Source organism: Salvelinus alpinus, chromosome 21 (assembly GCF_045679555.1).
Source record: "Salvelinus alpinus chromosome 21, SLU_Salpinus.1, whole genome shotgun sequence".
NCBI classification, from domain to species: domain Eukaryota; kingdom Metazoa; phylum Chordata; class Actinopteri; order Salmoniformes; family Salmonidae; genus Salvelinus; species Salvelinus alpinus.
In genome coordinates, this window is record NC_092106.1 from 23,924,667 (window position 1) to 23,951,726 (window position 27,060).

At 43.3% G+C, this 27,060-nt stretch overlaps 1 protein-coding gene across 4 annotated transcripts in view; it reads right to left on the bottom strand.

The window, feature by feature from the left end:
* The window catches only part of igsf9ba (immunoglobulin superfamily, member 9Ba), a 90,341-nt gene extending 66,539 nt beyond the window's left edge, over positions 1–23,802 (bottom strand). For 3 of the 4 annotated variants that reach the window (XM_071357426.1, XM_071357428.1, XM_071357429.1), the window contains exon 1: positions 23,508–23,802. In XM_071357426.1, coding sequence (XP_071213527.1) covers positions 23,508–23,571 — 64 coding nt within the window. In that variant the 5' untranslated portion in view covers positions 23,572–23,802. The remainder of the gene's footprint in view (positions 1–23,507) is intronic. The other variant, XM_071357427.1, reaches the window with a different exon arrangement.
* Positions 23,803–27,060: the final 3,258 nt, after the last annotated feature.

Here is a 27,060-nt window from a genome sequence, read left to right on the forward strand (position 1 = left end):
GGGAGGTAGATATGGTAGAGGAGACTGAGTGGTGATGGCTGGAGGGTGGTAGACATGGTAGAGGAGACTGAGTGGTGATTGCTGGAGGGAGGTAGACATGGTAGAGGGGACTGAGTGGTGATGGCTGGAGGGAGGTAGACATGGTAGAGGGGACTGAGTGGTGATGGCTGGAGGGAGGTAGACATGGTAGAGGGGACTGAGTGGTGATGGCTAGAGGGAGGTAGACATGGTAGAGGGGACTGAGTGGTGATGACTGGAGGGCAGTAGACATGGTAGAGGAGACTGAGTGGTGATGGCTGGAGGGAGGTAGACATGGTAGAGGAGACTGAGTGGTGATGGCTGGAGGGCAGTAGACATGGTAGAGGAGACTGAGTGGTGATGGCTGGAGGGAGGTAGACATGCTAGAGGGGACTGAGTGGTGATGGCTGGAGGGAGGTAGACATGGTAGAGGGGACTGAGTGGTGATGGCTGGATGGCAGTAGACATGGTAGAGGGGACTGAGTGGCGATGGCTGGAGGGAGGTAGATATGGTAGAGGAGACTGAGTGGTGATGGCTGGAGGGAGGTAGATATGGTAGAGGAGACTGAGTGGTGATGGCTGGAGAACTGAGTGAGAGGAGACTGAGTGGTGATGGCTGGAGGGAGGTAGATAAGGTAGAGGAGACTGAGTGGTGATGGCTGGAGGGAGGTAGATATGGTAGAGGAGACTGAGTGGTGATGGCTGGAGGGAGGTAGATATGGTAGAGGAGACTGAGTGGTGATGGCTGGAGGACTGAGTGAGAGGAGACTGAGTGGTGATGGCTGGAGGGAGGTAGATATGGTAGAGGAGACTGAGTGGTGATGGCTGGAGGACTGAGTGAGAGGAGACTGAGTGGTGATGGCTGGAGGGCAGTAGTCATGGTAGAGGAGACTGAGTGGTGATGGCTGGAGGACTGAGTGAGAGGAGACTGAGTGGTGATGGCTGGAGGGCTGTAGTCATGGTAGAGGAGACTGAGTGGTGATGGCTGGAGGGCTGTAGTCATGGTAGAGGAGACTGAGTGGTGATGGCTGGTGGACTGAGTGAGAGGAGACTGAGTGGTGATGGCTGGAGGGCTGTAGTCATGGTAGAGGAGACTGAGTGGTGATGGCTGGAGGGCTGTAGTCATGGTAGAGGAGACTGAGTGGTGATGGCTCCACAGACCGTAAACACCATGACCTAATGCGCTTGTGTGGAAAGCTGTTCCCCCCACTCTGCTTCTGTTGCACAACAAAATCACATGAGCTCTGCAGGACCCGACCCGGACTCATTAAGTCTCCTTCACTCTGTCAGTTCACACCACACCCACTTAAGATCTTACTTTGAACTGACTTTGAAGAGCTATACATGCATTTACTAATTCAGTCTCTATTGAAATTGTTGCTAACTTGTTGAGTCGATTACATTTAGCCTTCACCTTTACACACGCCTTAACACCCCTATTTATAACACCTTCATAACATATTAGTTGTGCAGCATACATTACACATCCCATATTTCGATCATAGACTACTCCTATCTCCTCTCAGTTTTCACAGCACCCTTTTACTGTGTGTTGTAGCTGCCTAATGACTGGATCTATTTTCAGAAAATGAATCTATTCAGTTGGAGTCAGTCTGTGATGGACAACACTGTATTTTTCTGTAGAAGACTTATCAGAGAATTCAATACTCAGTTACCTGAAATCGTGCCCTCTTCTATCAATTTAAAATATTTTTATTGACTCAACGTGTCTTCCACGCTAATAGATTATAAGGCATCTAGATAGTTTGGATTACTTATAAGGTGATCATCAACTGTAACCCATGAGCAAGAGAAAAGCAATACATTACATGGGCTACTTTACAAACACTGGTTAAGCTAAATGAGCCTCCCCTTGCTGGAAAACCACATGATTTCACATGAAACCACATGATTCTTTTTTTTCAATCGTTGTCAGTGATCAGGCCTACCACTGTTGTGTCGTCGGCAAACTTAATGATGGTGTTGGAATCGTGCTTGGCCATGCAGTCACGGGTGAACAGGGAGTATAGCAGGAGACTGAGCACGCACCCCTGAGGGGACCCTGGCAGATGTGTTGTTACCTACCCTTACCACCTGGGGGTGGCCTGTTAGGAAGTTGCAGAGGGAGGTGTTAAGTCCCAGGGTCCTTAGCTTAGTGATGAGCTTTGAGGGCACTATGGTGTTGAACGCTGAGCTGTAGTCAATGAATAACATTCTCATGTAGGTGTTCCTTTTGTCCAGGTGGGAAAGGGCAGTGTGGAGTGCAATAGAGATTGCATCATCTGTGGGTTTGTTGGGGCGGTATGCAAATTGGAGTGGGTCTAGGTTTTCTGGGATAATGGTGTTGATGTGAGCCATGACCAGCCTTTCAAAGTACTTCATGGCTACATACGTGAGTGCTACGGGTCGGTCATTTAGGCAGGTTACATTGGTGTTCTTGGGCACAGGGACTATGGTGGTCTGCTTGAAACATGTTGGTATTGCAAACTCGGTCAGGGACAGGTTGAAAATGTCCGTGAAGACACTTGCCAGTTGGTCAGCGCATGCTCGGAGTACACTTCCTGGTAATCCGTCTGGCCATGCGGCTTTGTGAATGTTGACCTGTTTAAAGGTCATACTCACATCGGTTACGGAGAGAGTGATCACGCAGCATAGAAGTTATTTAGCTCGTCTTTAGGCTCATGTCACTGCAAGCACAGCTCGCGGCTGTTTGATGGTTTGATGGTTCATCAGAGGGCATAGCGGGATTTATTATAAGCGTTTGGGTTAAAGTCCCGCTCCTTGAAAGCAGCTGCTCTACCCTTTAGCTCAGTGCTAATGTTGCCTGTAATCCATGGCTTCTGGTTGGGGTATGTACGTATGTTCACTGTGGGGACGACATCATTGATGCGCTTATTGATGAAGCCAGTGACTGATGTGGTGTACTCCTCAATGCCATCGGAAGAATCCCGGAACATATTCCAGTCAGTGCTAGAAAAACAGTCCTGTAGCTTAGCATCTGCGTCCTCTGACCACTTCCTTATCGAGCAAGTCACTCGTACTTCTTGCTTTAGTTTTTGCTTGTAAGCAGGAATCAGGAGGATAGAGTTAAGGTCAAATTTGCCAAATGGAGGTTAAGGGAGAGCTTTGTACGCGTCTCTGTGTGTGGAGGAAAGGTGGTCTAGAGTTGTTTTTCCTCTGGATGCACATTTAACATCCTGGTAGAAATGAGGTAAAACGGATTTAAGTTTCCCTGCATTAAAGTCCCTGGCCATTAGGAGCGCCACCTCTGGATGAGCATTTTCCTGTTTGCATATGGCCCGATACAGCTCGTTGAGTGCCGTCTTAGTGCCAGCATCGGTTTGTGGTGGTAAATTGACAGCTACAAAAAAATATAGAAGAAAACTCTCTTGGTAAATAGTGTGATCTACAGCTTATCATGAGATTATCAGGCGAGCAAAACCTTGAGACTTCCTTAATATTACATTTTGTGAACCAGCTGTTATTTACAAATAGACACAGACCGCCACCCCTTGTCTTACCGGAGGCAGCTGTTCTATCTTGCCGATGGACCGAAGACCCAGCCAGCTGTATGTTATTCATGTTGTCGTTCAGCCACGACTCGGTGAAACATAAGATATTACAGTATTTAATGTCCCATTGGTAGGATATCCTTGATCGGAGCTCATCCATTTTGTTATCCAATGATTGCACGTTGGCTAATAGGACTGATGGTAGAGGGGGTTTACTCATTCGCCTACGAATTCTCAGAAGGCAGTCCGACCTCCGCCCCCTTTTTCTCTGTCTTTTCTTCATGCAAATGATGGGGATTTGGGCCCGTTCCCGAGAAAGCAGTATATCCTTCACGTCGGACTCATTAAATATGTTTTTTTTGTCAAGTTCGAGGTGAGTAATCTCTGTTCTGATGTCCATAAGTGATGGTAGCAGCAACATTATGTACAAAATAAGTTTAAAAAATAAGTTACACGCGAAAAAACGCGTGTAAAACGGCAGCCATCCCCTCCGCCACCATTCTCTATTCATGCGTTCACATGTTTTTTACGTAAGGGACCAAGCAGGCCAAGTACTATCCACACAAGTTGAGGAGGATCAAATATTATCCACATTATTTGGCTTGAGAACTAAGTGCTGTCACATTATAAAGCCTATACTCTGTGCTTGGGGCACAGAGCCTATTCTCTGTGCTTGGTTCTCTGCAGACAGTTCAGGTTTCAGGAGCTCTTTTTGGATCCTTGTCGGCCCTGAGAGCAGTAAGTTCTGGGCAGAGGAATAGAGCAATGTAGGAATTACTATAAAGACCCAGGATAATATACTGCCTGGCTAATAACTCCCCAATCCCTTCATGAGATCATCACAAGGGGACAAGGTTCACTGATATCGCCGTTTTCATTTCCTTAATGGAGACACAGTGACCCGGCAGGGTTTATGGGAGCTTTTTCAAGGGAACATATTTACGCTCTCAACAAGACATAAATGCCAGCGGTGCAAATCATGATATAGGCCCTCCCTGTTCTAACCTCCACTACCTCTTCACAGGTTGAGCTTATCTCAAAGACCAGGTGTCATCACTGAGGCACCAATACATCAAACAGAAAGACCACAAGTCAATATATTATAGCCTGCCCTATATTAGTTTAGTATTGTAACTAAGACAACAACCTTAGACATCTATTTCAGAACTACTGTATGTTTTAATGTATCCTAACTAGGGCTGTGGCGGTCACGAAATTTCGTCAGCCAAGGCAATTGACCGTTTATTAACATAAACACATTTAGCATCTCCTGGCTTTCACACATAGCCTACAAGCCACTGATGCAGACCTTTGGAACATCTACATTTTAAAAAGTCTAATAAGTCTATGTAATATAGCCTACACCTTCACAATAAATCAATTATTTATTTTAGACAGGTCTAAAGAAGCATGATATGAAGAAAATGTAGTCTATTTCAGAAGAACAGAATAGCATACTCTGAGTTGTCCTTATGTTAGGTCCTGATCTGGCTATGACAAATGGCTTTGGGATACACTAGTTAATTTAGCTGACAAGATTCGCTTAGAACTCCGTGGCATTATTTTTATAGTATTTTATAGTATGAAGAATACAGTTGAACAAAGCTGAATAAAATAGGAAGGATATTTTCTCCAAATGATTTGAGGGAGTGCGCACGTGGTTATTCTGTGTTGAGCAGATGTTCTACAAATGTTGGGCTATTTGTTTTGATTTTTAATACATTGTAAGGCTGTATGATGCGACTCTAATGATGATTTGAAAAAAGACACTTGAAAGGCATGAGCTCTGCTTTATTTTTTTGTGCAGGCTGTACACACTACATCAGTCACTCATTCACAATTTGACAAGCACTTGATAATGCCTAGAATTTCATGGTGGCATCCCCTATTGTGTGGCTGTAATGCAGTCTACAAAAATCCATGCCTTTTGCAGTGTAGGGGCCTTTGTGCCATTCTCCCTGCGTGCTGCGCGCACTCCATCACGTGATCGGGTCTTTCTCACAGGCTACAATGAAGACAGACACATCGGGGACGCAACTGCGCATGTCCTTATCCAATTCCGAGGTGATTATTGTCCACATTTACTTTTCGTTAGCCAACAAGATGAGTAGGCCTCATGAACAGCAAAAGCACTAGCCTATGTCAATCTACTATCCCTCATAGTACAAAAGTCGACATATTCTATTCTATGCGAGAAATAAATATTCCAAACATAGTCTGGGACAGTTGTGCCAAATTAATACAACAACTAGCATCCCCCAAAAAATTACGCAATGTGGCTGACGCAACAGATCAGAACGCTTAGCTTAAAATATTGATAAACTATTAGGCTACTTCTTCACATTAGAAGTGCAGCAATGCGCACATGGTAGTAGGCTATAAGCGAGAATGTTCCATTAGCGGAAAACACCATTATCAAAAGTGTGCAAATGCAATTCTGAATGTAATGCTTTTATTATAAAGGTGCCTTTTTATGGTGAAAATTATCTTCCCCAAACTTGAAACTCATGTGCTGCTTATGTATGCCAGTTAGTGTCACGGATCCCTCCGGAACTGTCATTACGCACACCTGGTCCCTATTCCCATTTGATTAGTAATTGTATAAGTGTGCCCTTTGTTCACCATTGTCTTGTCGATTATTATTTCAATGTCCGTTGGTCGTGTCAGTACCTGTGCTGTGTTGTTTTGGCTTTCGTGCCACGTGTATTGTGTTGATGATTACAGGTCTCATCCCGTGTGATAATCATTGTGCGATTGTGTATTTATTCGAGGTACTCCTCGCTCTTTTGTTTGGGTCTCAACCCTGTGTTTTGTATAGTGTTTGTTTGGTCTTTGTCCCCGTGCCTGTACATGGCACGCTGTAATTTGGGTAAATAAAAAACCCTATTACGCATTCATGCGCCTGTCTCCCGACCATTAATACCGACGTAAGAGTTAGGCTCTACACCCCTTGTAAAGTAGATTAATTTGCTTAATTTTAAGAAGTTATTTGGTCACTTTAGTTGTGATAGAAACCTTATTAAAACATATAGGCCCATGGTCTAGGCTACATGAGGTGTGCGACTATGATTAGAAAAAGTCGCAAAAAAAGGCATTGTTTCTTATGCTGGGCATCATTAATAATATATAATTTACAAGTGATAGGCTAATATTGTCACCTATCAGACTATTCTTGATTTAATATGTATATATACTAAATAATATGTGTAAAATTGGTTTTGATTTAGAATGCACCATATCGAAACAGGGGCAGCGTAAAAAAAAATACATGTCATCTATGCACTTAAATAGTGAATGGCCAACGCTTTTCCCAGTGGTTTATTTTCATGCAAGCCAGGTAGCCTATAGTCCTGTTGTAAATATAAGCAATGTGCTTAATATTAGGAAAGTTGAGAAATAAATATAGTAGGCCTAGCCTATAGAAAGCTGATGGGGTCCTCCTCTTTTTAGTAGAGGCCATCATTATGTTTTCTCGCGCAATTCAATAGCCTATTGAGTTGTTGCACAACATGAGCTCACGAGCTCTCACAAAGTGTTTGATTAGATTTTCGAAAACATTTTGCATTAATGTCAGAGTGATTAGAGGGACAATAGAGTGCTGAGTAGAAGGCAGTTAGCAAGTTTGGTAGGCTACTAATGACCAGCATCAGAGCTTGGAGAAACCTAATTACCGTGACTAAATGGTCATGAGGAATTTGACTGCCTTCATGACTTGTGCCCGCCGGTGTGGCGGTAATACAGTCACCACAACAGCCATAATCCTAACTCCTAACAGTAGTGCTGATCCTGCTCAAAACAAATTCCTGAAGGGACGACTTTATCCAGTACACTATGCTGCTGTCTACATCTGTTTGGTAAATTAGCTAAATCAGAGGCAGTTCATGTCCCAGAGCACAATGCAGGGCAATAATTCCAGATTATTTGCCACCAGTTAAATAGGCAGGTTCACTACCAATACTAGACACAGTTACTCGTTGCAAGCAGCCTCCTTCTGTTACAGCTCACTTAATCAATAAAATACATCTATTCTGAGTCAATCAACATCTGTCCAGAGCAGAACCCAAATGTTCAAGTGTAACAGCATGTACAGTTAGGAGTTAAATACGCTGGAGATTTTAACCTGCCTTTCGAGCCGCAGTGACGATAAAGGCACTTGCATGAAAAGTACTCTTTACTGTACTTGCAATAATGATCACATATTTGTGTGTGTGTGTGGACTCGCCAGGCACTTTGGGCTGTAATTATACCAGCTAGAACAATAGCCGTGAAATATTTTGACATATTGAAATATTTCAAGCTGTCCCCGGAAATGTCCCCGTTTTTAACTGTGCATTAAAAACAGACTGCAAAGTGAAATAATATTTTACGTGGCAAGAAAGACCGGGCAGCAGAGCCTACCGGTTGACGTCTCAATCGCGTTCTGCTTGTTTTGTCCAGCAGAGGGGGCTGCTCGCTATATCAGCTTCATTCACTCTTCTTCTTCTTCTAACTAGCAAGTAGTTACTTGCTCTCACTAGTTTTAGAGAAAACTGCTGTGGAAAACTCGGCCAGAAGCTAGCAAGTGTCAAGTGAATCCACAACATCACCACAAACGTCTTTTCAAGCCAGGTAAGTTACACTCGTTTGAGATACTAGCTAATAATGTTATAATGTCACAATTTATTATATAGATAGATGCTCTGCTTTATAAGGTTTTAAATAGGTTATGCTAGCTAACATTAGCTATGTCGATTAAGTTATCTAGCTAGGTTAGCCAGCTACTGTCATGGTAGCTAGTTTAAAAAACGTTCACATGTAAACATGCAGTGGACGGGCTATTTTGAAAATATGATTATATTAAATTAACGCACAATTAATTATGAGAATATTTATTTGTAGATTACAATTTTAATGGTTTGGCATTATAAGTAGTGTGAAAATATATTTAGAAATTTTCATGGATAACATTAGCATAATGTTTTCTGTTGGAGAGTGGAGAGGAGGAAGACTGGATAGGAAGAAGAGTGAAAGAGATAGAGGAGGAAAGGTAAAGATATGATTACAGAGCCTGCCAATGTCAGATGTGTGCGTACTGGTAGCGAAGTCAGGTGCAGGAGAGCAGAGATTTGTGAACAGGCGCACACTTTATTTAGGCAAAAGTGCAAAATGCGCAAAACAGTCACAAGAATTATGTTTAACAATAAACATCTTCGTGAAAAATAACACGGGAAAAACAAGCCAGTCTGGCGCATCAACAATACACACGTAACAAAAACAATCTTACACAAAGACATGATGGGGAACAGAGGAATAAATACATTGATAGATTGATTGGGGAATAAAAACCAGGTGTGCAGGGAACAAGACAAAACAAATGGATACATGAAAAATGAATCGGCGATGGCTAGAAAGCCGGTGACGTCGACCGCCAAACGCAGCCTGAACAAGGAGAGGAGCCGACTTTGGCGGAAGTCATGACAGTACCCCGCCCCTGACGCGCGGCTCCAGCGGTGCGTCGACACCGGACTCGGGAACGACCCGCAGGGCGAGACGCAGGGCGATCCGGCCGGCGACGGTGGAATTCCCGCAGCAGTTCAGGGTCCAATACATCAGCCACCGGAACCCAGTACCTCTCCTCCGGACCATACCCATCCCACTCCACAAGGTACTGAAGGCCCCTCGCCCAACGCCTCTAATCCAGGATGGAACGAACGGAGTACGCCGGAGGAACCTTCCAAACAATGTTTTTGAGATAAAATACAAAAATTAGGCAAGCAATGGGAATCTGTTAACCAAAGTATTTGATCTAATAGAAGAAGGAAAAATTAAGGGAGTAAAAAGAGTGAAGTGAGGAGAGTGTGGAAGAGTGGAAAGGTAAAGAGAAGGAGAGGAAGAAAGAGCAGGAAGACGACTGGAGACAGATTGTGGAGGATAAGAAAAAGTTAAGAGTAAGAAGTGACACAAGGAGAGTGAAGAAGAGCAGACAGAGGAGGTACAATGGCTCTTTCCAAGAAACGGAAATGTCATTTTAATGACAACATGATGAGAGAATTTCCATTTATACTCTCAGGTCAAGACAATAGAATGGTTAACTGCACCCTTTGTAATTCCTCTTTTTCAATTGGCAGCGGGGGGAGAACGGCAGTGGTAGAACATCAACAGACAAAAAACCATAAAGCCTCTCTGATTGCCCGTGTTGGTATGCCCTCTGTCACCACATTCTTCAAGAAGGTAGAGCCTTCCCAAGAAGAATATGATTTAGCTGTGCAGGAGGGTGTCTTTGCATACCACACTATGCGACACAATCATAGTTACAGATCTATGGGCTGCACAGCACAACTGACACGAATGCTTTATGAGCCGAAGTTTACATGTGCTAGGACAAAATGTGAAGCCATAGTGAGTAACGTGTTAGCACCATGGTCAACTACTTTGGTAACACAGGACCTAGACCAGGTTGAATTTGTGTCCCTGTCCATTGATGCGTCCAATCATGGACATGTAAAGCTGCTGCCAATAGTAGTCAGATATTGTAAGATATATGGTGGCAACACATCTGTGGAAACAAAACTGCTTGATTTTGTTGAATTGAAAGGAGAAACAGCAGAGGAGATTGCAGCTGAGGTCCTGGTGGTCATCCAAAAATGTAACCTGCAAAACAAAGTCGTGGCATTCTCTGCCGACAACACAAATACCAACTTTGGAGGACTGAATAGGCTGGGGAGGGTCAATGTCCATACCAAAGTTTAAAATGCTCTGCAGCGGGAGGTGATTGGCTTGGGTTTCCTACCCACATCATTCATAACACGGACAGAACAGCTTTGGATATGATTCCCCTTGATGTTGAGTACCTGCTCACAAAGATATTTTCATATTTTCACCGTCAGAGTAGAAAGACTGAAGAGCTTTTGTGAGTTTGTTGGCCAGGAGTACCATAACATTTTAGGACACAGCAATGTTCGCTGGCTGTCCATGCTCCCTGCTCTGGAAAGAGTGCTGAAAAGGTATGTGCCATTGAAATCCTTTTTTCTTTCTGAAGACAAATGCCCTGTTGTCCTGCGAACAATGTTCGAAGATCCACTGACTGAACTTTGGCTGGCCTTTGTCCATGGAAACTTGACTGTATTCAGTGACACGATCAAGATGCTTGAAGGCTAGGGCCGCTGTAAAGTCAGCTGCAATTCTGAGAAACAGTTTTGGTCAGAGGACTTTTGAGAGAGCTAGAGGGAAATGGAGCAATGTCTAAAGAGAGCTATCTCAAAACATCCCAATCATTCTTCACTACGGCTGTGAACTACTTGCAAGCTTGGGGAAAGCACACAGATAATCTAAAAGATTTACATTGTCTCCTTTTAAAAAGGCAACCTCTGCGTGAAGAGATCCAGAAGGTAGCAGGCACACTGCAGGATAAATGCCCCCAATGTGACAATCAATGAGGATGCATTGTTTGACGAGGTTACTGGCCTGCAAGAGTTCCTAAAGGGGGGATCGTTTGAAGAATGGAAAAAATCTGAGACACCGCTTAGTCAGAGATGGAGCACGGTGGTTACCCACTTCAAATAGAATGACATCCCACACACTAACCTGGCTAGATTAGCGTCTGTTGTCATGTGCTTACCTCGAAGTAATGCACCAGTCGAGAGAGTGTTCTCTCAAATTAATGATCTATGGACAGCAGCAAGAAATAGGTTCACTGTTCCTACCATCAAGGCCATGCTTAAGAGGTTGAAGACAAACTTCAACCTCCCCTGGCAGGAGTTCATGGAAAAGCTGGCCAAAGACAGAGCAATCCTGAAGAAGAAACATTCTTCTGAGAAATATACAGATTAGGTTGGTATAAGTATATTATGTAGTTACCAATCTCATAATCGTCTTATTTCTTTATTATGTTGTTAAGTATTTCACATATACTATTGTCTGTTTTTTTCAATTTTGCTCATGTTCTCTTCTGCTCTTATTCTACCCAGACTACCAGGACCACTGAATGGCTGTTCAGATTGGACAGTTCTGTCTTGTCTGTAGTGTTTCTGTAATATAGTTGTTTTCTCTCTATCACAGTGTGACTGTTAGACTAAATACATGAAACCGGGAATTGTCCCCCTTTTTTATTTCATAGATAATAACATTGGATATTTTAATGATATGTTGACTGCCGAACTGGAAATGTCCCCGGTTTTAATTTCAGAAATCTATATACAGTCACCTTACTGTATATAGCCTCACTTGTTATTTTACTGCTGCTGTTTAATTATTTGCTACATTTATTTTCTATTTACTTATCTATTTTTTACTTAACAGTTATTTTAATTTGTTGTCTTAACTTCGTAAAGCATTGTTGGTTAAGGGCTTGCAAGTAAGCATTTCACTGTAAGGTCTACACCTGTTGTATTTGGCGCATGTAACAAATACAATTTGATTTGATTTGATCCTAACCTTAATTAACCCCTAATCCTAACCTTAACCCTTAGCCTCGCTAACATTAGTCACCTAGCTAACCTAGCTAATGTTAGCCACCACAAATTTGAATTTGTTATGAAGAAAATCGTGTTCTGTACACGAATGCTCTATGAAAAAGAAAATAGTTTGGTGGACACATCTTTTTTTAAACTTTTTCGTGTGACTGAAACCAAGTTCAAATAAATAATTTGTGTCTATTTCACTTTAATCTGTGATAGCGTGTTGAGAACTTTGAGAGAGATATGAAATCAGGCATTGAGCAAAGGTGAATATGACACTACAAGCACTTCAGTACCAGCACAGACAGTGTTCTGGTGTATGTGATGCAATACCATGAGTACTAAGATATGAGCACAGATTAAGCTGGACAGAACACACAATGTCCAGGATGTAATGGAATAATATAGACTAGAGAAGGAATCTCAAGGATGTGCAGTGACTGGGCTGGATGGGCCACTGACAGGGTGGTAATTGAATGCCAGCCTGCATGTGCTGACGGTCACATCAGAGCACAGTGTGTGTGTGTGTGTGTGTGTGTGTGTGTGTGTGTGTGTGTGTGTGTGTGTGTGTGTGTGTGTGTGTGTGTGTGTGTGTGTGTGTGTGTGTGTGTGTGTGTGTGTGTGTGTGTGTGTGTGTGTGTGTGTGTGTGTCTGTGTCTGTGTCTGTGTCTGTGTGTGTGTGTTGTCGTGACTGCTATTTATCAAATAATTACCTACTACATTTCAGTATTACTTGACTAAATTAATCATGTAACAATTAACTCTTTAGGAATTTGGGGCACCACGGAAACAGTTGTTTACCGAGTTACTATCTCCCAACACGAACTCTAAAGATTATCTAAATATCTCTTACATCAATAACAGTCAATTATTAATTATTACCTCATCAGTCACATTCTGAACGTCGCATAATCCTTGGATATCTGCACAAACCCTAACCTAAGTGATGAATCAGTGATACACAAATTGGCTTAATTATTTATTTGCTAACTAACTAAATCATCACACAGAATACGTAAACACATACCAACATACAGTTGAAGTCGAAAGTTTACATACACTTAGGTTGGAGTCATTAAAACTTGTTTTCAACCAATCCACACATTTCTTGTTAACAAACTATAGTTTTGGCAAGTCGTTTGGGACATCTACTTTGTCCATGACACAAGTAATTTTTCCAACATTGTTTACAGACAGATTATTTCACTTATAATTCACTCTATCACAATTCCAGTGGGTCAGAAGTTTACATACACTAAGTTGACTGTGCCTTTAATTAAACCGCTTGGAAAATTCAAGAAAATGATGTCATGGCTTTAGAAGCTTCTGATAGGCTAATTGACATAATTTGAGTCAATTGGAGGTGTACCTGTGAATGTATTTCAAGGTCTACCTTCAAACTCAGTGCCTCTTTGCTTGACATCATGGGAAAATCAAAAGAAATCAGCCAATACTTCAGAAAACAATTGTAGACCTCAACAAGTCTGGTTCATCCTTGGGAGCAATTTCCAAACGCCTGAAGGTACCACGTTTATCTGAAAAAACAATAGCACGCAAGTATAAACACCATGGGACCAAGCAGCCATCATACCGCTCACGAAGGAGACGTGTTCTGTCTCCTAGAGATGAACGTACTTTGGTGCGAAAAGTGCAAATCAATCCCAGAACAACAGCAAAGGACCTTGTGAAGATGCTGGAGGAAACGGGTACAAAAGTATCTATATCCACAGTAAAACAAGTCCTGTATCGACATAACCTGAAAGGCTGCTCAGCAAGGAAGAAGCCACTGCTCCAAACCACCATAAAAAGCCAGACTACGGTTTGCAACTGCACATGGGAACAAAGATAATACTTTTTGGAGAAATGTCTTTTGGTCTGATGAAACAAAAATAGAACTGTTTGGCCATAATAACCATCGTTATGTTTGGAGGAAAAAGGGGGAGGCTTGCAAGCCGAAGAACACCATCCCAACCGTGAAGCACGGGGGTGGCAGCATCATGTTGTGGGGGTGCTTTGCTGCAGGAGGGACTGGTGCACGTCACAAAATAGATGGCATCATGAGGGAGGAAAATTTATGTGAATATATTGAAGCAACATCTCGAGACATCAGTCAGGAAGTTAAAGCTTGGTTGCAAATGGGTCTTCCAAATGGACAATGACCCCAAACATACTTCCAAAGATGTGGAAAAATGGCTTAAGGACAACAAAGTCAAGGTATTGGAGTGGCCATCGCAAAGCCCTGACCTCAATCCTATAGAAAATTTGTGGGCAGAGCTGAAAAAGCATGTGCGAGCAAGGAGGCCTACAAACCTGACTCAGTTACACCAGCTCTGTCAGGAGGAATGGGCCAAAATTCACCCAACTTATTGTGGGAAGCTTGTGGTAGGTTACCCAAAATGTTTGACCCAAGTTAAACAATTTAAAGGCAATGCTACCAAACACTAATTGAGTGTATGTAAACTTCTGACCCACTGGGAATGTGATGAAAGAAATAAAAGCTGAAATAAATCTATTCTGACATTTCACATTCTTAAAATAAAGTGGGGATCCTAACTGACCAAAGACAGGGAATTTTTACTAGGATTAAATGTCAGGAATTGTTGAAAAACTGAGTTTAAATGTATTTGGCTAAGGTGTATGTAAACTTCTGACTTCAACTGTAGGTTATTGATTACATACATAATACAATGAAAACAGGTCTCTAGTGGACAAACAAAAGCATGACCGTTTGGTTACGCAATGGAAAGGGAGGGCCTACTAGGTGAGGGCGAGACAAAGAGTCAACTTATCGTACATACATTTGGAAACTACGCTCACTGTAACCAGAATACTTAGAACCCTAACAACCTCTCATTCGGATTAGAAATGCAATATATATTTATGTGTAGATGTCTTTCTCTGTCGTCTCTCTGTTGAAACCACTCAACCCGTCTATGCCAGGTATTCCCAAACTGGGGTACGCAATGCCGTCGGGGGTACGCCAAATAAAAATGTGATTCACTTAAAAAAAATATTTAAAAAATCTTCACATCCTCAAACAGTCCATTTATATTTTCCAATGGGGCTATACATTTGGGTGAGGCTTTTTTCTCTCCTGAGTAGCCTTGTTTCACTGCCAAAAATAAAATTAAACCATCTAGTGTTCAGCGAAAGAACACCACAATGTCAAATACGGGTAGCCTAGTCAAATAATTAACATCCAATCACATTAACCGTTACTGTCTCGCAGGAATTCCAGCACAGCGCCCCCCCTCCCAAAGCCTTCCCTCTTCTGTGGAAGAGGGGGGTCTGTCTATCTTGAAACATGTGCCAAGATGATCTGGCACCTTTGATCCTCACCAAGGAGAGGGAGTCATGACAGTGTGTATGTGTGGCAATGAGGTGCAATGCAATGAGTGTAGTCAGGACACATGGATAGGAGTACGTAGTGCACTACATACTAGGCATCACACAGAGAAACAGCATGGATAGCTAACATGGACACCTATAATTAATGACATAATTAATGATGCAATTCAACGACTCAGACATGAGAAGTATGTGGTAGGGACTTATAATCACGGATTATAAAGGAAGACGCGGACACCGACGTCTTGCTCCCAGACAAGCTAAACACCTTCTTCGTCCGCTTTGAGGATAACACAGTGCCGCCGACACGGCCGCTCCCGAGGACTGTGAGCTCTCATTCTCCGGGGCCGACGTGAGTAAGACATTTAAGCGGCCCAGACGTCATCCCTAGCCGCGTCCTCAGAGCATGCGCAGACCAGCTGGCTGGAGTGCTTACGGACATATTCAGTCTCTTCCTATCACAGTCTGTTGGTCCCACTTGCTTCAAGATGTCCACCATTGTTCCTGTACCCAAGGAAGTGAAGGTAACTGAACTAAATGACTAAATTACCATTTCTGTCATCATGAAGTGCTTTGAGAGGCTCTACCTTACCCAACACCCTAGACCCACTGCAATTTGCATACCACCCCAACAGATCCACGGATGATGCAATCGCCATCGCAATGCACATTGCTCTGGGTCTGAACCTCGCCCTGTACAACTGGGTCCTGGACTTCTTGACGGTCCCCATAGGTTGTGAATGTAGGCAAAAGCACCTCCACTACACTGATCCTCAACATTGGGGCCCCACATGGGTGCGTGCCCAGCCCCCTCCTGTGCTCCCTGTTTACCATGACTGCGTGACCACGCACGCCTCCAACTCAAACATTAAGTTTGCAGACGACACAACTGTGGTAGGCCTGATTACCAACAATAACGAGACAGCCTACAGGGAGGAAGTGAGGGCCCTGGCGGAGTGGTGCCAGGAAAACAACCTCTCCCTCAATGTCAACAAAATGAAGGAGATGATCATGCACTTCAGGAGACAGCAAAGGGAGCATGCCCTCATGCACATCAACGGGGCCGCAGTGGAGAAGGTGAAAGTTCCTTGGCATACACATCACTGACAAACTGAAATGGTCCACCCACACAGACAGTGTGGTGAAGAAGGTGCAACAGCGTCTCTTCAACCTTAGGAGGCTGAAGAAATTAGGCTTGGCCCCTAAAACCCTCACAAACTTTTACAGATGCGCCATTGAGAGCATCCTGTCGGGCTGTTGCTGCCTGGTACGGCAACTGCACTGTCCGCAACCACAGGGCTCTCCAGAGGGTGTTGTGGTCAGCCCAACGCATCCCCGGGAGCACACTGCCCTTCAGGACATCTACAGCACCCGGTGTCACAGGAAGGCCAAGAAGATCATCAAGGACCTCAGCCACCCGAGCCACGGCATCGTCTAGAAGGCGAGGTCAGTACAGATGCATCAAAGCTGGGACCGAGAGACTGAAAAACAGCTTCTATCTCAAGGCCATCAGACTGTTAAATAGCCATCACTAGCCATCCTCCACCCAGTACCCTGGCCTGAATTTAGTCACTGTCACTAGCCGGCTACTACCCGGTTACTCATCCCTGCACCTTAGAGGCTGCTGCCCTATGTACATAGAAATGGAACACTGGTCACTTTAATAATGTTTACATACGGTTTTGCCCATTTCATATATATATACTGTATTCTAGTCAAGTACATCCTATTCAACTATTGCTGTACATATACTACTCTATCCTACGTATTCTTCAGATATACTACGTATTCTATCCACATACTGTCCATAATGTCTATACATCCCATCACAAGCATTTCGCTACACCTGGAATAACATCTGCGAAACATGTGCATGCAAACAATAAAAGATGATGTGATTTGATTTGATGATCACCTCCTACACAGGCAGCGTGAGACAATGATACGAGTGAACCAACGTCATAGAAGCTGCGTGACTCTCAGTTACACCCACTGATGCCACATGCAGTCTGTCAAACCCAAGTTCAGCGTAGTACTACCAGACAGTTAGCCTCAGTAAAAATACTGGTGTTAAATGCAGGTCATCCCATAACACACTGACAACCTAACATCAACGTGTGACATACAAGTACAAAAGCCAACCCTATCCTTATTGAGCTACTTATTAAAAAAACATTGTATTAGCTATCCTATTAATAGCTTTCCTGAAAATCTGAAAATCTGGATTTCTGACACTAATACAAAAACATAAGCCATATGAAAAGACAAACACAAACTGCAATCGAGAGGAATCCATTACAGTGATGCAGGGTGAGGAGGAAGGCAGGAAAGACAGACAGTGACAGAGCAAATGAGAGAGGAGAGATTTAATCATGACCTTTATGAATTGTAACATTAAGTATTTGATCATGCAGGATCCTGGGCATCAGAGAGTGGTATTGTAGTTGAGTAATGGAGAAGTCTAACATCACTGAAAAATGAATGAACCTTTAACCACTCTTCACAAAGAGGGAGACATGGACAAATATGAACAATAAGCACATACAGGTTACTGCTAAAATAAAGGAAACACCTACATAAAGTGTTTTAATAGGGTGTTGGGCCACAACGAGCCAGAACAGCTTCAGTGCACCTTGGCATAGATTCTACAATTGTCTGGAACTCTATTGGAGGGATGCGACACCATTCTTCCATGAGAAATTCAATAATTTGGTGTTTTGTTGAAAGAGTTGTAAAACGTTCTGTCAGGTGCCGCTCTAGAATCTCCCATAGGTGTTTACTTGGGTTGAGATCTGGTGACTGAGACAGCCATGGCATATGGTTTACATTTTTTTTGCTCATGAACCATTCAGTTACCACTCATGCCCTGTGGATGGGGGCATTGTCATCCTATGGGGCATAGCCATGGTAGCCAAAATAATGGCCTGCCCAGCATTTTTATACCAGACCCAAAGCATGATGGGATATTAATTGCTGAATTAACTAAGGAACCACACCTGTGTGGAAGCATGTGCTTTCAATATAGTTTGTATCCCTCATTTACTCAAGTGTTTCCATTATTTTGGCAGTTACCTATATGTCAAGTAGGTTACTTACCAACCTTTCCAAAATCTCTAACTGAGTACTGATAACATCTATAAGTAAAAGTGATGACAACAGAGGAAAAAAACATTTAATAAATTCCCTGGTTTTACTAAAAACCAGGTTAGAGGATTCCCAGAATCAGGAGGGAATAAGCAGGAAATCCAGAATTCTCCAACCAGGATTTCTGGAAAACCAGGGAATTTTTTGAATTTTGCAACCCTAAGCAACCCTAAGCAACCCTAAGCAACCCTAAGCAGGAATCATTGTCTGGAGAAGGCAACCTTGCATGACAGGGAACATAGAATGCAGATTAGTAATCCTATTCCTTCTACTCAATGCGAGCTAGTGGCCCTTCCTTCTATACACAACATATGCTTGTGAGCACAGCACACTCTCCTACATGAAAAGCAGCCTCATGAACACTACCTCCTACACAGGCTGCCCACTACTACACAACACAGACAAGAGGCCAGGCCACCGCAGGCTAGCTGCCTGCTATCTCTGAAACACCAGTGGCATTCAGCTGACAGACAGAGACCTGGGTGTCATATACCTTTAAAACACATCTCTAGCCTGACAGCCCAGTGTTGTGAGCCAGCCTAGCCTAGTCAGTCTCTCTCCCCTCCACTCTCTGGCCCTCTGTAGCTGCACGTCCCCCTAAGACAAGCACAGCCCAATTAAGGACGGGCCCCAGCCCTCAGTCGACAATGAGCTGACACCTGCTCCTGCCTGGGCACTGGGCACAGAGAGGGGGTGTAAAACAGGCCAGGCGTGCGTGCCAGAGGCCCAAATGCCAATTCAATACTGTGGGGCACTGCCAGAGGTGCACATTACAGGAAATCAGGATATAAGGAGGGTGGCGCCTGCCCTGCCCTGTGCTAGCCAGGAGTTGTAAGTCACTGACATTTCCCCATGCTAACACGGATCGAGTCACACACAGACTCAACTTCCTTCCTTTTTTAAACAAGTAGTAAATTCTTCGGCCATAATAACCTGATATTGTTGTAAATTAATTGCATCAAGAAGCATGCTTATTAGCGCTTTCATATGGCTTTTCTAATTACAGTTGGTTATTGAAAATAATGTTAATTCAACATCGATAAAGCAAAGAAATTGCACAGCCCTCAAGAACAAGTGTGAGTGATGGAATCTGCTCGATAAATTCCATGCAACTTTCAGAGCTCTAAAACATCCCAGTCAGTCACAGACTGCCCTGTCTCTACCACTCTCCTCTCCTCTCACTCTACTTCACACTACTAGGTCTCTCTACCCTCTCTCTCTCTACCCTCTCTCTCTGTCTCTACCCTCCCTCTCGCTCTGTCTCTACCCTCCCTCTCTCTGTCTCTACCCTCCCCCTCTCTCTGTCTCTACCCTCACTCTCTCTTTCTCTGTCTCTACCCTCACTCTCTCTCTCTCTACCCTCCCTCTCTCTCTGTCTCTACCCTCCCTCTCTCTCTGTCTCTACCCTCCCTCTCTACCCTCTCTCTCTGTCTCTACCCTCCCTCTCGCTCTGTCTCTACCCTCCCTCTCTCTGTCTCTACCCTCCCCTTCTCTCTGTCTCTACCCTCACTCTCTCTCTCTCTGTCTCTACCCTCACTCTCTCTCTCTCTACCCTCCCTCTCTCTCTTTCTCTACCCTCCCTCTCTCTCTGTCTCTACCCTCCCTCTCTCTCTGTCTCTACCCTCCCTCTCTCTCTCTGTCTCTACCCTCTCTCTCTGTATCTAACATCTCTATCTCTACCCTCTTTCTCTGTGTCTCTACCCTCCATCTATCTCTGTCTCTACCCTCCCTTTCTCTATCTCTCTCTCTCTCTCTACCCCCTCACCCTCTGTCTCTACTCTCTCTTTCTCTCTCTCTACCTCTCTCTACCCTCCCTCTCCCTTTGTATCTACCCTCTCTTTCTTTCTCTCTCTCTCTACCTTCTCTCTCTACCCTCTCTTTCTCTCTCTCTGCCCTCTTTTTCTATCTCGCTGCCTTCTCTCTCTCCGGCTCAACCCTCTCTCTCTACCCTTTCTTTCTCTCTCTCTACCATCTCTATCTACCCTCTCTTTCTCTCTCTCTCTCTCTGTCTCTAACCTCTCTCTACCCTCTCTCTCTAGCTACACTCTCTTCCTATCTACCCTCTCACTCTGCCACACTCAGTCTCACTCACTATGTCAATAACAGAGACATACATTGAATCTCTTAAATTCTGCTGAGCTGAATAATATGACTGTTATTTTTTCCCTATTTAAATCTTTGGAACCTCCCTGTTCAATGATGGAATCCATTTTCTTCTGGACTGCCTGAGTGGTGCTTGCGGTTTTACTACCCTCGGGATTCTCGTGAGACTTTTCAAGGATTGCCACTGCATCCTTGGGAGCAGATAGGCCTGTAGATCATCAAACCTCAACTAAACATCACATACAGTAAAGCCAGAAACTATGAGTGATTGAATAAGGAATAAATTCCTGATTGCTGTACATTTCTGTGAGTTGCTGTGGCAGATACAGTACTAGCATTGTATTCATGTTCATCAAACTGGGAGGGAGAGCCAGCCTTTGTTTTGTATGGTTACACTAGTTTGTCAGAAGTGTGAGTAGTCAACCAGAGAGAGAACTGGGGGCTTCAACCAGGCCCGTTCCTCATTCTGGCTTTCCCAGAATGCTCCAGGCTTTGTTTGCATGGAGATTCCACTGGGAGCGTACTGGCCGAGGCGAGAGGAGTGGTTGCAGTAGAAAGAGCTGGCACATGCCCAGTGCTGTGCTGGCAGAAGTCTGCCTTCCACAGCTTGAGCACAGGGCTTTCTCTAGGCTGGGTTTACAAGCTTTACTCCCATGATTGGGAGAGTAAATAGAGCATATGCCTGACAGTGAATGAGTGAGGGTATAGGTTGTATGTCTGAGTGAAAGTGAGTGAGTGAGTGACTGAGGGAGTGAGTGAGTGACTGAGGGAGTGAGTGAAGTGAGTGAGGTATCTGTTGGTGAATGGGCACTATAGATGAGTGAATGATAACAGAGAATGATTGAAGGAATGAGTGAGAGAGAGAGAGAGAGAGAGAGAGAGAGAGAGAGAGAGAGAGAGAGAGAGAGAGAGAGAGAGAGAGAGAGAGAGAGAGAGACTAGATTTCCTAGACTAGACTGCCTGTATCCTCTCAGGCATGGAAAAGGAAAGGGGATACCTAGTCACTTGTACAACTGAATGCATTCAACTGAAATGTGTCTTCCGCATTTAACCCAACCCCTCTCAATCAGAGAGGTGCGGGTGCTGCCTTAATCAACATCCATGTCATCGGTGCTCAGGGAACAGGACAGTAGGATGAAACACATATTGCCAGGGACTGGGAATGGGGGCATGTCCATGTCAATTCAGGAGATAAATTCAAGTGTAATTCATGCCCATAGTTTGCAACAAGGATTTTTGCTTCTGAATTGATTGGTTTGAAATGGAATTGACCACAACCCTGCTAGGGACACTACCCTCTACTCTGACATTTGATCTCATCTACCAACATTCCTAACACAGAGATAGCAAACGCAACAGCCAAAGGATGCAGACATTCTTAGAAAGTATACCAATGGTATTAATATTTTCCCACATACGCTGTTTAACCTAATATTTGCATAGGTAGTTTTCAGATTTGTGTAATCACATTTCAGCGGTTGACAGTTTTCTAAAACGGTTTTTATGGAAAAATAAATCCTAACCCTAAACAAAATGAATGGTGGGATTAAAAAGAAAAAAACAACATTGTATAGCCCACTGGTAATACCTAGGTAATACATATTTCAGGGTTGGAACTGGCAGTGACTGAACGTGACTGCTACATGAGAGACCAAGACAGGTATGAATTATCAAAGAAACAGCATAAAGGAAATAATAATGCATGTTTTGACTAACTAATATCTGATTATGTTTCATATAGAAAAACTAACCCCTAGCCCTCACAAATCCTAAAACTTAATAATTCTAATCCTCAATTGTCAAATAAAACAGAAAGCAGAGTAACTTTAGACAGAGGATGAGGGGTCATTGAGCTCAGTCATCATCATTTGACGACTCGAGAAAGGACTCCCCCATCTGGACACTATTGGAAGAGCAAGGTTAAGTCAGTCCATGGGTCAACACAGTAGTTTCATGAAAATGTGAACAAACTTGCATAATTTATATTGTAATTATTAAACAGTTCATTGCGCCACTCCAGACCATTTGGTAAACACCTCTAATGGGCACTGCATCAGTCACAACTGTCAGTTACTGACACATCACACACAGCAGTTACATACCATCTGAAATACAATTTAAACAGACAAAATCAAATCAAATTAAATGTTATTGGTCACACACACATATTTAGCAGATGTTATTGCGGATGTAGCAAAATGCTTGTGTTCCTAGCTCCAATAGTGCAGTAATATCTAACAATTCACAACAATACACACAAATCTAAAGTAACATTAAATAAATACATTCATGCACAGACAAGTTCCAATGTCATGTGACAATATTGCTGCATTGAGGAGTTACTTTCCCATGCTGGAAACTAGTGAAGCAGTCACACCCCTTTTTGTAAAATGATCACATTTGAGACTGCTGACACCTCTACTGATCATGACAGATTTTCTTCGAAAGCAAATATTAGAAGAAAAATGTGTTTCATTTGGTGTTTTTTGCCTTTTATCTGACACATCTGAAACACATGTCCTGACTGTATAGGCTACTATCACTGACCATAGCAATATGTACTTACAGTAGAGAGAGTAATATGCTTGTAGTATTTTTCTGCTCAAATAATGGAGCAATTATTTTACACAGAATTATGCAATATTATGTCTCACTTATTTGTCCTTTCAAATATGAGTTTTTACTCTTTAGGCTATATTACATGATAATTGCATGATAAGGAGTAGGCTAATATTTTCCCTAAAATATGTAGAAATACAAATAAACCAAGGCAGAACTTTCACGTGACTAGAGAAAATGCAGCCATTTATATCAATGAAAAACCGTTATTGCGTTTATCTACCAATTTAGAATGAGCATGCTATGCAAAGGCCAGCAGCAAACCCACATGCAGTCGCTCAAAATTATATATTATGGGCGACACAAAATATATTGCACTTCAACTCACCTTGAGCGGCCGTTCCTCTGGTGCTGAATACACTTGCTATCAAAGTGGCCACATACCAAATCATAGTACTATTGCCGACCAGCTATTACAACGCAAAGTGCCCCGTTCAACGAATCTGTCATATTCGACCTTGCACCGCGCGCGCTCTTATCGACGCCCTTTTATTCATATTCTATGCACTTTCCTATCGGCGATTCCCTTCATCCCTTCCCTCCCCCGTCCTTCCGTCCGCATCCTCTCCCGAAGAGACAGAGCACCTGCACCGCCGCGATTGTAGTAGACCGAGCTGTTTTACGAGTGCATAGTGAAATCTTTGTGAGAATTTAGCCACTTGGTCCGCCTCTTCTATCATTGGATTGGTTGCTGATAGAGGATTTGGGGCGTGTATTAGCTATTATTCCGCCCCTTACTATCGAATGACAGGAGGACAGACGCGTACCAATTCAAGGTGAGTTGGAGCGTGCCGTAGTAGTAGAACCGCAGTATCATGCGCATTGACAGAGAGCCGAGTCCGCATCTTTAAATGCATGTCTTGAAGTGTCTCTTAACACGTGGCACCATAATTGTTCAATACTGACCAGTATATTGAGAGCCTTTGAACGTGCACTCATTCTTCATATCAATGTTGGCATATCTATTCATGCTGCGAGCTACAGTATGCTGGTGATGCGCAAGAGCCATGATGTGCCGTTTGTGCCGTTCCTCAGTCTCTCCTCTGTCTGTCGCTCATTCACAGCCTCTAGCTGTGGTCATGTCGTTGTCACCGGGTTAAAACGTTCCCTTTCTGATACTACAACCTCGGCTAATGTGTTTGGTGTGGCGACAGATGCAAACATTGTTTCCCCCTCTATTTCTTCGAGGAGGCTGCCTTGTCTGCTGATGCTCCCACTCCAGCTGTAGCCTAGCTACACATGGCATAGCGTCGGAACCGTATCGCACGCTCATTTTACATCTCCATTCAGTGAAAATGTAGAAGTATTAATAAGAGTCACGTTTTCCAAACACTGCACATAACATATACAAATCAGAATGATTTAAATGATTTTTATTTCCCTCAGAAAAATCATCTACAATCTAATGTACTTCTCCATCAATGCAAAATGGTGTTATGATCCAGTTTATGTGGTTTTCTGTATCTTTCAGGTACTTACTCCATTTTATTGCAGTGACTGGTAGGCCTAATACTGCACATGCACATTCCTCAGTTAAATGATAGCAATTCAGCAAGTCTGGCTTCAAATTTTTCAGCTGCTACTTATCATGACACACAACCCAATTTCTTCACTGACTGTTCCCCAAAATTAAGGACAGATATATACTCTATCTGATAAATAAATAGCATTTTAGGGTCAAAATTAAGGACAGATATATACTCTATCTGATAAATAAATAGCATTTTAGGGTCAAAATTAAGGACAGATATATACTCTATCTGATAAATAAATAGCATTTTAGGGTCAAAATGAAGGACAGATATATACTCTATCTGATAAATAAATAGCATTTTAGGGTCAAAATTAAGACTAATGTTGATTGGACTGTATCCTAGGGCTCCTGTGTGGCGCAGTGGTATGGCACTGACCAGGTCGCTAGGTGTAAGTTGTAGTGGTCCTCCGACACATTGGTGCGGCTGGCTTCCGGGTTAGATGCGCGCTGTGTTAAGAAGCAGTGCGGCTTGGTTGGGTTGTGTTTCGGAGGACGCATGGCTCTCGACCTTCGTCTCTCCCATACGGGAGTTGTAGTGATGAGACAAGACACTAACTACTAACAATTGGATACCACAAAATTGGGGAGAAAAAGGGGGTAAAAAAATATATTTAAAAAAGGTAGGTCAAAAAGTGTGACCACCATTTGTGTGACACATCTCCTTTGCATAGAGTTGATCAGGCTGTTAGAATGTTGTCCCACTCATCTTCAATGGCTGTGCGAAGTTGCTGGATATTGGCGGGAACTGGAACACACTGTCAATCCAGAGCATCCCAAAAATGCTCAATGGGTAGAGTTGATCATACTCACATGTCTGGTGAGTATGCAGGCCATGGAAGAGCTGGGACATTCTGAGTATGCAGGCCATGGAAGAGCTGGGACATTTTCAGCTCCCAGAAATTGTGTACAGATATGCTGCCATCAACTTCATGCTGAAACATGAGTTGATGGCAGCGCATGAATGGGACGACAATGCATGGTCCCATGGAAAAGGTGTTTGCCATTTTACAAATGGACCCAAATGTAATTTCTGTCACAGATGTCAGACGATCTCTTAGAAAATGTACGTACACAAGAATTCCTAGGATATATATTTCCACACTATGTAATCCCTTGATTTCCACACTATGTAATCCCTTGATGTCATCACTTTGTCCATCCCAAAACTCTGTTTCCTCTTGTGCAAAGGCACTTTCTCCTAATCAAGAGTTACAAAATATAATGCCTCATTGACCAACATAGTCAAATGTGGAATCCATCCAGTTGTGAAAGAATGTGGAATGTTGTTAGCATAGAAATATGTTTGGTATGGGCACTTTAGATTCACCAGTTCACCACCCATCCAGGGCATAGACCTCTATTACAATACTGCTGTTTCTCCAGGTGTTGTTTCTCCAGGTGTTGTTTCATATTGTCCCGTGATACACAGTTCTCTATTGTGTGGTTAAATGTTTGCCAAATTAATCACTTAATCACTTAAGATCTCGTCACGGTATCTCTGTGCATTCAAATATGCCATCAATAAAATGCAATTATGTTCATTGTCCGTACCATAACCCCATCGCCACAATGTTGACATCAGGAAACCGCTCACCCACATGACGCCATATTCACTGTCTGCCATCTGCCCGGTACAGTTGAAACTGGGATTCATCCATGAAGAAAGAGCACACTTCTCCAGCATGCCAGTGGCCATCGAAGGTGAGCATTTGCACACTGTAGTCGGTTACGACGTCAAACTGCTGTCACGTCAAGACCCTGGTGAAGACGACGAGCATGCAGATGAGCTTCCCTGAGACGGTTTCTGTCAGTTTGTGTAGAAATTCTTCAGTTATGCAAATAAAAGTTTAATCAGCTGTCCAGGTGGCTGGTTCCAGACAATCCAGTAGGTGAAGAAGCAGGATGTGGAGGTCCTGGGCTGGCGTGGTTACACATGGTCAGCAGTTGTAAGGCTCGTTGCACGTACTGCCAAATTCTCTAAAACGACGTTGGAGGCGACTTATGGTAGTGAAATGAACATTCAATTTTCATGCAACAGCTCTGCAATCAGCATGTCGTTTTGCACGCTCCCTCAAAACTTGAGACATCTGTGGCATTGTGTTGTGTGACAAAACTGCACATTTACGAGTGGCCTTTTATTGTCTCCAGCACAAGGTCCACCTGTGTAATGAGCATGCTGTTTAATCAGCTTCTTGATATGCCACACCTATCAGGTGGAAGGATTATCTTGACAAAGGAGAAATTCTCAGTAACAGAGATGTATCAGGTTTCAGGTAAAACCCAGGTGCAGACTGTTTTGAAGGAACAATGTTTATTGTAACAACAGGGGCAGGCAAACGACAGGTGA